We start from the raw sequence: 13,956 nt of genomic DNA, 5'->3' as shown, positions 1-13,956 counted from the left end.
TTGGGAGGACAATCTTTTCAAATTTGCTTGTTTCCATATAAACAAATCTGAACAAACGAGCTTGGAGCACTTGCCAAGGTTATTGGCCCTGATCTAGAAACCATGGTTTGTAGACCATGCAGCAAGGATGGGGAAACTTTGACTCTCCATGTATCCATGTAATTGATGGAATCCATCTCCCATAAGTCCCTGATCATTACCTATGTTGGGTGGGGTTCTGGGAACTGGGATCTGGAGAACCACACCTTCTCCATCCCTGTCTTACAGGATTAGATCTCAACCAGGAGCTCAGTCCAAAAGCAAGATCCCCTGGGATAAGTGAGTTTGGATTGTTGGTGGTGGTTCTTGGGCTTTCCTGGCTGAGACCCAACTCAGCCAGGGCTACACTGGTGTAAGTCACTTACCTCAGCTGAGCTGAAGATAGGCTGGTGTAAGCCACTCACCCCGGCTTATCCAGCTGAAGTCCCCCTGAAAGAGGCATTCTGGGGGGTATAGCAGGGGCAGGACAGGGCAAGGAGAGCTACACCAACTCTCTTTAAGCTCACTCCTATAATCTAGCATCTTGGTGGAATTTAGCCAACAAAAAATGTACCTTAAGAAGGCATAGATGACACTAGCTTTCTATAATTAGGGTTGCTCTGCTGCTTAGCTGAACTTAGATCCATTGAAATCAAGGAGACAAGATCGTTATGAATTCAGTCCCATTTAAGGTGCCCCATGATATTCTTGTAAAGAAGCTGGTAAAATGTGGGCTAGACAATGCTACCATTCAGTGGATTTGTAACTGGCTGACTGACCGAACCCAAAGGGTGCTCATCAATGGCTCCTCCTCATCCTGGAGAGTAGTGACTAGTCTGGAACGTGTCCAGAGGAGGGCAACCAAAATGGTCAAAGGCCTGGAAACAATACCTTATGAGGAACGGCTTAGGGAGCTGGGTATGTTTAGCCTGGAGAAGAGAAGGTTAAGGGGTGATATGATAGCCATATTCAAATATATAAAAGGATGTCATATAGAGGAGGGTGAAAGGTTGTTTTCTGCTGCTCCAGAGAAGCAGACAAGGAGCAATGGATTCAAACAACAAGAAAGAAGATTCCACCTAAACATTAGGAAGAACTTCCTGACAGTAAGAGGTGTTCAGCAGTGGAATTTGCTGCCAAGGAGTTTGGTGGAGTCTCCTTCTTTGGAGGTCTTTAAGCAGAGGCTTGACAGCCATATGTCAAGAATGCTTTGATGGTGTTTCCTGCTTGGCAGGGGGTTGGACTGGATGGCCCTTGTGGTCTCTTCCAACTCTATGATTCTATGATTTATTTTCGAAACACCAACAATGGCTTAGAATGTCTCCAGACAGCTGCTGCAATGCATATTCCTAGCAAAAAGAGAGAGCAAAATACAAAATATGAATGGTGATAACTTTTGAATGCAGAAGGAAAACATATGGAATAGAGATGGCCTCTTGGTGAATTACTAGGATAATTGTTAGGATTATTAGGCTCAGAACTTATTTATGTATGCTACCACTGAGGCAAGAGTGTTGCTAGCACAAGGGTGGAAGAAGGAAGAAATCCCAACGAAAGAACAATGGCAAGAGAAATTGATGAATTATGTGGAACTGGCAAAATTAACATACAAACTGTGTGAAAAGGACAATCGGGAATTCAAGGAAGAATGGGAACTTTTTACGAATTATTTGAAAAAACAACAAAGAGACTTACATTCATTGGCAGGTTTTGAATAAACATTCACAACTTTTTTTTATTAGAAGAACGTGAACAATTAGGGAAATGATATGTACAATTGTATAACACGCAGAAACAATATGTAAAAATAAATCAGATAAGAGAGCTGAGAGAAGTCCAAGTAGGGGGGAGGGGGAGGGAAGGGAAGGAGGAAAAAAATGGGGGAAATGTAGCTGATTGTAGTATTGACAAATTGTATTGATTTAATGTTGATTAATTAAAATATATATATATATATGATTATTAGGCTCATCCACACTTTCTCTTGTCCCACTGCTTTCCCCTGAGGAAAACTGCTCTTTAGCGCTCAGTGGGAACAAATGGCAAACCTTGTTTTCTCCAGATTGACGTTTGCTCTGATTTAGTGGTAAAAAGCAGCTTTTCCCTGTGTAAGGAGCAAGGCAAGGGGAGAGCCAACCAGGCTTATGCTGTCTAGGCATGGGACAAGCAGAAGTGTGGACAAGTCCCATGTTGGGCAATGTGTTATGTGTTGGATATTATACATTGTCCACAGTACTGAAGCATGCAACACCTCCCCCTGCCCCTTATGTTAAGCTCATTGTATTATAAACACACAAAAACTGAATTCTCAGATAGAAAAATAAGTGCTATTTTATATGTAGACAGATGCAGCTCTCCTTGTTTAAAAGGCTGGGAAGAACCATAGGGGGAAAAACAGGTTCTGGGAAGCTTTTTGTGAACAGCTTCACCAAAGTTTGTTTTTTTTGTAGTTTAACAACCATTGATAAAGAGATCTTCCACAAAATCCTCCATTGATTCTACAAAGTCGTGGCACAAAGCACAAGATGAATCAGTAGGCCACCATTCAATCCAGGTCATGGCATCTAATGGGTACTGGTACCTACAAAAAAGGGAGAAGGAAAGGGGCATTTTAAAGTATGTGAAATGATGGAAGGAATGCAAACTGCTAAAATAAATTTGATGGATCTGGCCAATGACATGTGTCTTGGTCATTTACAGTTTACACGACTGCAAGATGCACTACATGGGACTGTCTTTGAGGAGTGTTCAGATACTCAGTGGGTGCAAAAAAAAATGCATTCTGTTATAATGCTTAATTTTGCTCTAGCAATTTCATTGTGAGGTTACAGGGAACCAGACAGAGGGCCTTCTTGGTAATGGCACCCACCCTGTGGAACGCCCTCCCAGCAGATGTCAAGGCAATAAGTAACTATTTTACTTTTAGAAGACAACTGAAGGCGGCCCTGTTTAGGAAAGTTTTTAATGTTTGATGCTGTACTGTTTTTAATATTCAGTTGGAAGCCGCCCAGAGTGGCTGGGGAAACCCAGCCAAATTGGCAGGGTATAAATAATAATAATAATAATAATAATAATAATAATTATTATTATTATTATTATTATTATTATTATTATTATTAGTTTCCAAGGGTGGTCATGCACCATGTAGGGGGCCTTCTTTGCATCAAAAGGCCGTCTAGAAATATTATCATAACTAACTAACTGAATAAAAACCTGCATGTCTATTTTCTACTGTAGATAGTGCTCAGGGCACAGTGCTAAAACTGTGCTATACATTATGGAAGGAGAGATCTTCATTGAACATTTAACTTTATACATTTTAAAGGCTGTCACCAATTAAGTTCTACTCAGAGGAGACCCATTGAAATGAATGGTTGCTCTCTCCACCTCCTCTCTTCACCCCAGTCTGCAAAAAAAAAATTCCTTCAACTGCTCCCTGAAATATTTTGGGTTGTGGCCAACTGAACTGTACTCAGAGTGGACCTTTTGAAAATATTGGAAATAGTCTGACATTGGGTAAACTCTTTCTCTTGCAATGCAGAGGTGAAGAATAAATTTGGGTAATCTCCAAAATTATTACCACCTCACCTCTTCCCCATCATATTGCTGTGTAGAACAGACTATCCTGTTCAGGTTTCTAAGCAGCTAGCCCTGTTCTTTTCCTGAATACTCCATTCCCCACCCCCTCTTCATTGGGCTATTTATTGGGATCCCTAGTTAGGTTTCACCCCATCCACACCTACATAAGATACCCTCAACTTTTCTTTAAATTAAAAAAAAGCCCCAAACATATTCTTTACATATCACACACTGTAAATCCAAGCTCACTTACTTGGAATTGGCACCCTCTCCTGTCTTCAAGGCCTCTTTCCCCATGATCAAGTAATTCTCTCCTGGATTAAGCTGAACATCGGCACATGAATTCTTTTTAATAAAGATGACTTCTGAGTTCTTCTGAGCAAAAGCCTCCCCTGGAGTAAAAATAGGAGGTTAGAAGGAGCCCAAAGGCCAGCTAGTAGTTCTGTCATTTCTGCAAGACAGAACCACAGATAAAATTTATATTTGTTGTTCTGCCCATGTTTGCCTCTGACCCTGCCCAACAGTGGCATGCGGCCCTCAAAAGGCTGCCCAGATGAGGTGGTGGCCCTTGAGGTGAAAAATGTTTCCCACACCTGCTGGGGGCAAAAGACAAGGAAATGTCCATGACTTCATGCTCTCCTCATGTAACACTTTGGGAGGGGCGGGGATCTTCCTGAGATTAGTAAATGTAAAGGGACCCCCAACCGTTAAGTCCAGTCACGAACGACTCTGGGGTTGTTGCGCTTATCTCGCATTACTGGCCGGGGGAGCTGGCGTACAGCTTCCGGGTCATGTGGCCAGCATGACTAAGCCACTTCTGGCGAACCAGAGCAGCACACGGAAATGCTGTTTACCTTCCTGCTGGAGCAGTACCTATTTATCTACTTGCACTTCATGCTTTCAAATTGCTAGGTTGGCAGGAGCAGGGACCAAGCAACAGGAGCTCACCCCGTTGCGGGATTCGAACCGCCGACCATCTGATTGGCAAGCCCTGTGGTTTAGACCACAGCACCACCCGCGTTCCTGAGATTACTGGATGACAACTCCCACCATTCCTTTGGCTAGTTAAACAATTTATGGCCTTTTAAATGGTGGTGGGGTTTTGTTACTATGTTATGTGTTTTTGTGTATTGTAAACCACTCTATGATCCTTGGATGAAGGGCGGTATAGAAATTTAATCAATCAAACAAACAGAAATCTCTGGTCGTTGGCTTGATGGTGGATTGGGACTCCAACAGTAACTGGAAGGCCACTGGGTTAGCTGCTCCTGTTGTATCATAATGGAATCATTTCAGCTCATGATAACAAATGCTCTCACCTCTTTTATAGAGATCTAGGACAGTTGCGGTGTATTTAACAAAGCTTCCCTCTGGCTTGGAGGTCAGGATGTTCACTTTATAGACTACAGAGGAGAAATTAAAAAACAACAACAGTAACAACAGCAATGCTGGACAAAGGTTCATTCTTGAGTGTGTTCATTAAGATGGTAAGAGTCTGCATTTTCTCTGAGCAGAGGTGGAAGGCAGCTATCACCAATTCCCAACATCAATAGCAGACAGCATGTTTTCATCTGTGACATCCTGATGATGGATGTCTAGTTAAGTCATTTTGTTCCCTGGGAATTTTAATTTTAAATAATTGTTTGTATTTTAAAATGTTGCATTTTAAGTTTTGTATTTAAAGTCTCAAGAGGACTACCTCCAATGTAGGCTGAATAGGATCCAGTTGTTCAGCTAAACTTCATTGCCACAGGAGCGGGCTCTGATGCATAGTAGGAAAAGGTAAAAAGGGCAACACCAGGACTCCCCCCCCCCATGGAGATCTTGCAGCCTTCCCTTTGGGGAATCTGGTTGCCACTGTGAGAACGGACTAGATGGGATCTTTGGACTGACCCAGAAGGGCTCTTTTTATAGTCTGAAATGCCCCCTAAATAATCCTGGCACCTTGTTACAGTACTTATATTCCCATTAGCAAAAGCACGCCTCAGGTTAAGAACGGTTTCAGGTTAAGAACGGACCTCCGGAACGAATTAAGTTCTTAACCCGAGGTACCACTGTATTCTAAATAAAAAATTTAAAGGGCTGGAAGGTTGCTGAATTTTAATACACTAGACATTAAATTTTCATTGTTGATTTAGTTGGTATTTGTGCCATTTGATTACATGTTTTAATTTGCTTTATTGCACATCTTACTGGGATTTTATTTTTTATTTTTAATTAAGATTTCCCCACATTACAGTAAAACAACAACTACAAACATCAAATAAATAGAACACGGAGTCTTCTCTTAAAAGTAATTATTGGTTAACTCCCAGGTCACCCTTAACTACAGAGTGATTTAGTAGTCAGACTATCTATTATCAATTATCTTCTGTCAGGAGGAGCTAACAGAGAGACAGCCAAATCACTATTCCTCTCTCCTGGAAGTCCAAACATCTTATTGTTTTAATTCAGGGGTGGCCAACTTCCAAGAGACTGCAATCTACTCACAGGGGGGTTCAGGTCGAGGTTGTTGAGCTTTTTTTTAGAAGGGAAAGCCATCCATGTTTTAGGGGGTTCAGGTCAAAGTTGAGCTTTTTTTTAGGAAGGAAAGCCCTGTTTTGGGGGCTTCAGGGCAAAGATGTAGAGCTTTTTTTAGGGGAGCCAAAGTTGCTGAGCTTCTTTGGGGGGAGCCAGTGATCTACCACAGATGTCCAGTGATCTATTGGTAGATCATGATCTACCTGTTGGACATGCCTGTTTTAATTGATTTAATTGCCATTACAAACTGTCCTGAGTTTAATATTACACAGGGTGGCATATATAAATATGAAATTATAGATCATCTCCAGAGGGCGGAAAGTTTGGGCATTTGCCAGAATCCCAAGACCAGCAGAGGAGCCTGAAACCCTAAGAGTGCAACCATTTCTACATTTTTCAGAGTATCCAAGAAAATCAAATGCAATACAAGAAAATGTGTACTTTTAATACCCTGCCTTTTTCTCGTGGGAGGGAGGCTGCACCCGAGGGTCCCAAAATCACTGGCCAGTAAGATTTTACAATATCTGAACCCGATTTCCACGTTGCATGCTTGCCCGAACATGCTAAAATGGGGGCAGCCAATATGTTGCCCTCAAGATGCTAGACTACAGCTGCCAACAGCCCTGGAGAATTGAACATGCTCATAATTTGCTCTTCAACATTCTCAGGCAAAATCTGAGGCCACTGTATCATACTATAGTACTCAACTCCAAACCACAGTGTTGCTCCTTTACATCCTCCCCCCATCTTTGCTTGGGGGATGGTGTTCTGACCATCATTAGGCCCTAACTGAGAGATGAAACAATTCAGTTGATAATCATTTTTATCTTGCTGGATCAGGCTGGGAGGTCTCCTAAGGTCAAGCTGACCCAGACACTACTACCTAGAATCTTACACCAGCTCTGGGATGGAGGATATACTTTTCCATGGGCCTTGAAGCTTGCAACGGACACGGACAGAGGCTGAATCTCTTCTGAGCATGCTAAGACTGGTCAGGTCTCTTTAAGCAGAGGTTGGATGAGTCAGGACCATGGACAGTTCCCAGTGGGCTCTACTAGCTCAAGGATTCACTCCTATTGGGGATGTTGTCTAGCAGAGAGCTGGAGCTAGCTGGAGCCTTAAGCCTGTGAGTCAAGGAAGAAGGCCCACATCTTCAGACTGGGAGATCACAGGGGGAAGTGCTGAAGGGTACTGTGTCTCTTTGCAACACAGCCTGTTACCTATTCTGCTTCATGGTACCATGATTACAATCAGAGCCCTGCTAGATCAGGCTGTAGGACCATCTAGTCCACAATCCTGTTCTCCCCTAGTCCACGACCCTGTTCTCACAGTGGATGACATGATGGCAAGCACACACACAAGTCTCAACAGGAAACACACAATCAGGACCTGATTTCAACAGAATTCTCCTTACTTGTTCTTCCCAGCAACTGGTATTCAGAGACATGTTGCCTCCAACTCTGGAGGGAGAATATATCCATCATGGCAAGGAGACATAATGGCCTTCTCCTCCATGAATTTGTCTATTCCAGATTCCTGGACGGCTTTTAAAACACTGCCCTGCCAGTCAGATTCTAACTGTCATCAAGTCATCTGTCTGAGGGAGGAACTGCCCTGTGCTCCTGGCTTGGTCATTAACACCTGCTCTGTTCCTGGATCTGATGGAGGAAGGGTGCTTTCAGGGAAGAGACTGTTCTTTATCAAGGCCAAGATCACAATAACCGCCACTGACACTGCCTGCAACTTTAATAACTATAACTTGGAAGAACTTGTGCTTGTGCTTGCTTTCCCCTCCTCCCTCCCCACTCCTTTCTCCTTGTGTGTCATGTCTTTTTAGACTGTGAGCCTTCATACTATTTTCAAAGGCTTTCTGAGACTCTTTTTAGTTAAAAGGCAGAGTATAAATGCTGAAAGTAAATATGGGGGCAGGGACGAGTAGCATGCACCAACCCTCCAAATCTTACCATATGCAATGTCCTTCTGGCATGCCACTTCATTCCGAGAATTGAAACTTATAGACCCATCCAGTCTTTTCTGCATGCGGCCACATTCCGCTATGTTTGAGCAAAACAGAGAAACAGCACAAGGAGAAACTTTTTGCCTTGTTCCAACTTCCTCCCCACCCCCACCCCCAATTTCTGCTTAAGTTATTCCAGTTCAGCTAGAACCAAGAGAATCCTTTAATTCTTCCTATAAAACGAAGGGGAGGGGACTCAATAAAACACCCCAATAAGGCTGAGCAACCTCAGCAGCCATGGAATGCTGAATTACTATTATGGGAGGGGAACAGAATGGAATGGCTTGAAGGTTGGTGTGGCTGGCTGGAACAGTTTGTTGTAGCTCACACTTATAAATTCCTATTAACAGCAGGAAACACTTTCACACTAAGGCCCTCAATGCAATGAGTCCCACTGCACGATCCTGTAATCATAGCTGCCAAGTTTTCGCTTTTCTCACGAGGAAGCCTATTCAGCATAAGGGAAAATCCCTGTAAAAAAGGGATAACTTGGCAGCTATGCCTGTAATGTATTAGCAATTTAAAAAACTGGCAGCAATTCTAATCGTGTCACTTGGAAAGTGAGCCCCACTGAAGTCAGTAGGAATTTACGTGCGTGTAGGGATGGGGGAGAGATTTGATTCCATTCTTATTTAAAGCCGAATTTATCAAATTTGCACTTTCCAAAACAATATGAGAACCAAAACACAGCCACCCTCAAAATGTGCACTTATCTGGAATTTGTATTGCTGTTCTCCATCCAAACAATATTTTTTTAAAATGCATGTATTAGGGGAACATGTGCACAAATATGAATATATTAGTGAAAATAACATACAAAAAGGCATTCTGCAAGCCAGTTCTCCTAATATATTAGTCAAAACTGATTACAAAGAAATTGTTTATTGGAAGAAATGTTGAAGAAATTTTTTTAGGTTTTTTTAAAAGGAAAATTTGCAAATTGCCACAGAAATGTGGAGAACTGAATGGAAGGCTGGAAAAATCAAACAGAGAAAACTAAAGCCGGCAAATTATTCCATCCCCATTTGCAGGAAAACATTTTTACCTTCCATACATTTGCACTCTACCCCTTCACAGAGTCTTACAAGTGAGTCTTCTCCATAAGGATTGTAAAATACCGAGCACTGTTTATCTGTGGGAAATCAAAGTTTCAGAAAGACAGAGAGTGGTGGTTGTCAATGTCCCAGGAGCCAAGATGTAAACAAGAATACAGAGCAAATCTACTGAGAAACTCAGAAGAATTCAGAGCCCTAATGAGGACCAAATAAGATGTGAAATTATGGACAAGACTGCAATTAGCACACATGTCTTTTGTTATGTAAACAGCAGCAGATGCAAAGCCTGAGCAGCTTTGGAATAGTGTGGTGTGGCTAGGGGGAGTTTTTCTCTCACCTCTTCAAAGCTACTGTTTGCATTTCAGGGAAATCTCCTCTTGACACCAAAGGGTGTTGTTTCTCATGAAAAGCAAACAACTACAGAATGGAGATTTTTGTTGTGATCATGAGAAAGAGGGAAAGAATTCAACTCCCCCACCCCACAGCTCCATAGCCACTCCAACTTCTTCATAGCAACTATTTCCATAACCAAGAACCCTGTGTAATTAATGGCATTCATACAATTAATGTAATGTCACATTTCATAGAATCATAGAATCATAGAATTGGAAGAGACCACAAGGGCCATCCAGTCCAACCCCCTGCCAAGCAGGAAACACCATCAAAGCATTTGGTCCTGGAGATCACACCACTCTGACTGGTTCATGACTGCAGAGCATGACTGGCCTCAGACATGACAGAGGTGTGGCTCAAGTGCCCTTGGGCTGGCCCTCTGATGGTCTTACCCAGCGGAGGCAGCACTGGTGTGATATCCCCCATTCCCAGTAATATCCCTATATATAGTGTTGATCTGGGGTATTGTGGGAAATTAAAATGGCAGCTAAGCCCAGTCACCTGGTGCTGCTTGGGGGGCCGGGCCGGGCAAATTTATTTCCAGGAGGGCTTAAGGCAGGGATCAATGATGGACCCTCCTGAGATGCCAGAGTGCTGGCAGCTGCTCAAGGATGCAAGCACTAGCGCAAGTCCAGCTCTGAAGATCAAATGGGGAAAGGGAACAGGGAGAAGCCAGCGTGGTGTAGTGGTTAAGAGCGGTAGACTCATAATCTGGGGAACCGGGTTCGCGTCTCCGCTCCTCTACATGCAGCTGCTGGCTGACCTTTGGGCTAGTCGCACTTCTCTGAAGTCTCTCAGCCCCACTCACCTCACAGAGTGTTTGTCATGGGGGAGGAAGGGAAAAGGAGATTGTTAGCCGCTTTGAGACTCCTCGGGTAGTGATAAGGTGGGATATCAAATCCAAACTCTTCTTCTTCTTATCCCCTGTCAAACCACTGCTCCATCTAGCCCAGCACTGTCAACACTCAATGGCAGTGGTCCTCCAGGTCTTCAGAAAGAGGTCCTTCCAAGACGTGCCTGGATTGAAATTTGGACCTCTTGCACCCAAAGCCTGCCATAGAGCGATGGCCCATTGCTTAGAGCAGAGTTCTCAAAACTTTTCATGCTGGTGACACACTTTTTAGGCATGCATCATTTCACGACACAGTAGATCAGCTTTACTAGCAAACCAAACTAACCCCTTTCAAGCCCCGGGAGAAGAGCAGGGAGCATTCGCACAACACACCTACACACTGCAGCCAACACACTAATGTATTGTGGCACACAGTTCGGAAAGTTCTGGCTTAGATGAACTGTCTCCTTACCAGGGGTGTGGTATTCATACACTGTGAAGATTCCTGGGCTTGCCATTCCAACACGGAATATTTCTGCTACTCGGAACCCAATGCACAGAAATTCATTTGCTGGAATCTTATTGGAAATAGAATACAAGTTAGGATGGGTTCACTTGAGGAATTTCCCCACAGCCATGGGGCCTATCTTTCCCCCAATCTCCTTGCATTGTAAGTCCAGAGAGCCCAAGTTCATTCATGCAAAACAGTCATGGGGAAGCAATGTAAATTTAGCCCCTGGAAAAAAAATCAATGAAATCTGCTTGTGGTGTGTGGCAAAAAGGTGGCACCATGCAGGGCACTGTGCCCCCCCTAATTCCCCACCATCCTCCCTACAAGCACAAAAATCTGTGCTTTCCTCCTACCTAAAAAAAACTCAACAATTGTAGCTGAACCCCACAAAAGGGGGTAGATCACTGCCAGTTTTTAATTCTGTGAGTAGATTGCAGTCTCTTGGGAGTTGGCGACCCCTGATGTACATCAACTCGGAGCTCCCCCCCAGGGTCACCGAAAGGTCGTGCCATGGCCCTAGCCCCTACCTGGGCTTCGGACAGGAACCACGACCCCTGGCTTCCTTTAACGGAATACCCTTTAAAATGGAGGGGCAGGTGATGGCTACACCTCCCCTCCCCCAAACCAGGTATTTACCAATGCCTAACCGTCAAACTTTACAAAAGTTGTGATGATTGCTACGAGGTGGGCGAAAACCAAATGGCCAGTGCCAATTTGCCAAGTGGAAAAATTCCTACCAGGCCCCTCAACAGCGACCAACCGAGGTCCATAGGAAGGCCAATATGATAAACACATGAAAAGAGGGTGGTAGGTCTGTGGAAGCCAGAACCAGAAGGGGGATCCCCCGGGTGTGCGACTGCTTAAAGGGGGTAATCCATGCCCCCTGGCCAACCAGATTGGCTGGCCGGGGGCCGTGACGCGGCTGGCGTCTCCCTAATAACAACGGGACTTAGCCCAGCCCCCGCTGAGTGCAGAGGCCACGTGGCCTACCCGCAACACCGCCCCACTGGGAAGTGGGCCGGCCTTATAATAAAAAAACAACACTTTAAAAAGTCAAAAAGTTACGTTTTTGCCCAAATCAGTTTCCCCCTACACCAGTTGCCCAACTCGGTGGATAATTTTGAGATACTGGTTGATTATAAGAAATAGGAGAAGTAGCAGTATGTAACAAGAGGGAAACAAACCAGAAGTGGAAGTTGGGGGAAGCCCAGGAGGGAAGGGAAGAAGTGATGTAATATAAATGTTATTGATATGAGATGTATGTAATGATAGAAAAAGAAAGAAGAAGAAGAAGAAGAAGAAGAAGAAGAAGAAGAAGAAGAAGAAGAAGAAGAAGAAGAAGAGGAGGAAGAAATAGGAGAAGATCGATCCATCCCTGGAACAGAAGAACTGGAAGATGACTACAACCAATGAAACGTTTTATTTTAATGAAAAGGACAGGGAAGCCATAGAGAACCTACCGAGTCTATTTGCACCACGACATGTCCATTGGTTATCTCATAGCTTGCAATCAACTGGTCGATGTTATTCGCAAGCTGAGCAGGGAGAGGGAGAGAGAGAGAATTCGGCAACTAGTTTTGGTTGTGACCACAAGAACAACCACATTAATACATACAGTGCCTTCTTTCTAGGGGGAAAAAGGTGCCAGTACTCACTGGCAGCACCTGCAACTACCCCACCGCAACCATCATGAGCTCTGTCAGCGAGGTGACCAGGGCACACGCGGCCAGCAGCCAGGGCAGGGCAGTGTGTCACATGCTGCGTCGCCCACTCTCACATTCCTCGGGGAGTGGGACATTTGCACTCCAGCCAGCCCTGGGGTGCAGGGACAGCAACTGGGCCCTGGCAGGAAAAGGTGTCGGTACTGCATACTGGAGCTTACTGCCAGAAATAAAGCACCGAATCTATAGCAGAAAGCCGTAAAAATAGGCTATGATGGTGCAAGTGGAAATGGGTTGCATGTTAAACTGGTATCTAACCTGAACTAGGCTGGTTTCAGTTTGAGGGAGGCCTTGTCAAGAGGTCCCCTGATGGGCCGCCTCTTACACTGGAGGATCCCCAGACTTGGGGTTACCCGGTGGCAGTGGAAAGTGACAACATGGTGCCATTTTAAATTTTTCACAATGCCCTAGGACAACATGGTGCATAGGACTGCATAGCTACCAGCCACGCCGGCCATGTTCTCCCTCCAGAGTCAGAGTCATAGTTGCTAGGAATCACAAGTGGGGAGAGAGCTCAGCTCCTGCTTGCGGACTTTACACTGGGACATCTGGTTTGCTGTTGTGAGAACAGAGTGCTGGACCAGGCGGGCCTTTGGCCTGATCCAGCAGAGCTGTTCTGATGTTGTTATTTATTTAACAGGGGTGACCACCTTACTTGATTCTGTTGGAAGCCGCCCAGAGTGGCTGGGGAAACCCAGCCAGATGGGCGGGGTATAAATAATAAATTATTATTATTATTACTTACAATAGTTAAGTCTTCTGTGTTTGCTTCCAATCCACTGATAAGAGATATATCCATCACAGCATGGGAGGAGGCAGACTGGGGCTCTCCTCTGCTAGGCTTGTACCTACACAGGGTGAAAGCAGAACAAGACCCTGATTCCATAAAGAGAATAATCTTCTCCCACATTAGTTCCAACATGCATCCTCTACCTATTTATTACTAATATGCCTCTGAATACCAGCTATCCCTTCCATTGAATACACCCCCTTAAATGGAAAATGAAAACCAGAATAAGCAATCATATAAGATTGGGGGAAAAATTGGATCGATCTAATGGGCAACCAAAATGGTCAAAGGCCTGGAAACGATGCCTTATGAGGAACGGCTTAGGGAGCTGGGTATGTTTAGCCTGGAGAAGAGAAGGTTAAGGGGTGATATGATAGCCATGTTCAAATATATGAAAGGATGTCATATGGAAGAGGGAGAAAGATTGTTTTCTGCTGCTCCAGAGAAGCGGACACGGAGCAATAGATTCAAACTTCAAGAAAGAAGATTCCACCTCAACATTAGGAAGAACTTCCTGACA

General features: G+C 44.2%; 1 protein-coding gene across 2 annotated transcripts in view; it reads right to left on the bottom strand.

The window, feature by feature from the left end:
• Positions 1-1,718: 1,718 nt before the first annotated feature.
• Positions 1,719-13,956, bottom strand: part of C5 (complement C5) — a 70,193-nt gene continuing 57,955 nt past the window's right edge. For both annotated transcript variants that reach the window (XM_035113409.3, XM_088664953.1), the window contains 8 exons: positions 13,392-13,494; positions 12,386-12,460; positions 10,887-10,992; positions 9,180-9,266; positions 8,082-8,171; positions 4,917-5,000; positions 3,851-3,989; positions 1,719-2,599 (listed from right to left, as the gene is read on the bottom strand). In XM_035113409.3, the coding sequence (XP_034969300.3) occupies positions 2,470-2,599; positions 3,851-3,989; positions 4,917-5,000; positions 8,082-8,171; positions 9,180-9,266; positions 10,887-10,992; positions 12,386-12,460; positions 13,392-13,494 (814 nt within the window). In that variant the 3' untranslated portion in view covers positions 1,719-2,469. The remainder of the gene's footprint in view (positions 2,600-3,850; positions 3,990-4,916; positions 5,001-8,081; positions 8,172-9,179; positions 9,267-10,886; positions 10,993-12,385; positions 12,461-13,391; positions 13,495-13,956) is intronic.

Source organism: Zootoca vivipara, chromosome Z2 (assembly GCF_965207765.1).
Source record: "Zootoca vivipara chromosome Z2, rZooViv2.hap1.1, whole genome shotgun sequence".
NCBI lineage: Eukaryota > Metazoa > Chordata > Lepidosauria > Squamata > Lacertidae > Zootoca > Zootoca vivipara.
Note: the sequence above shows the minus strand (reverse complement) of the source record. Positions and strands in the feature narration are given on the sequence as shown.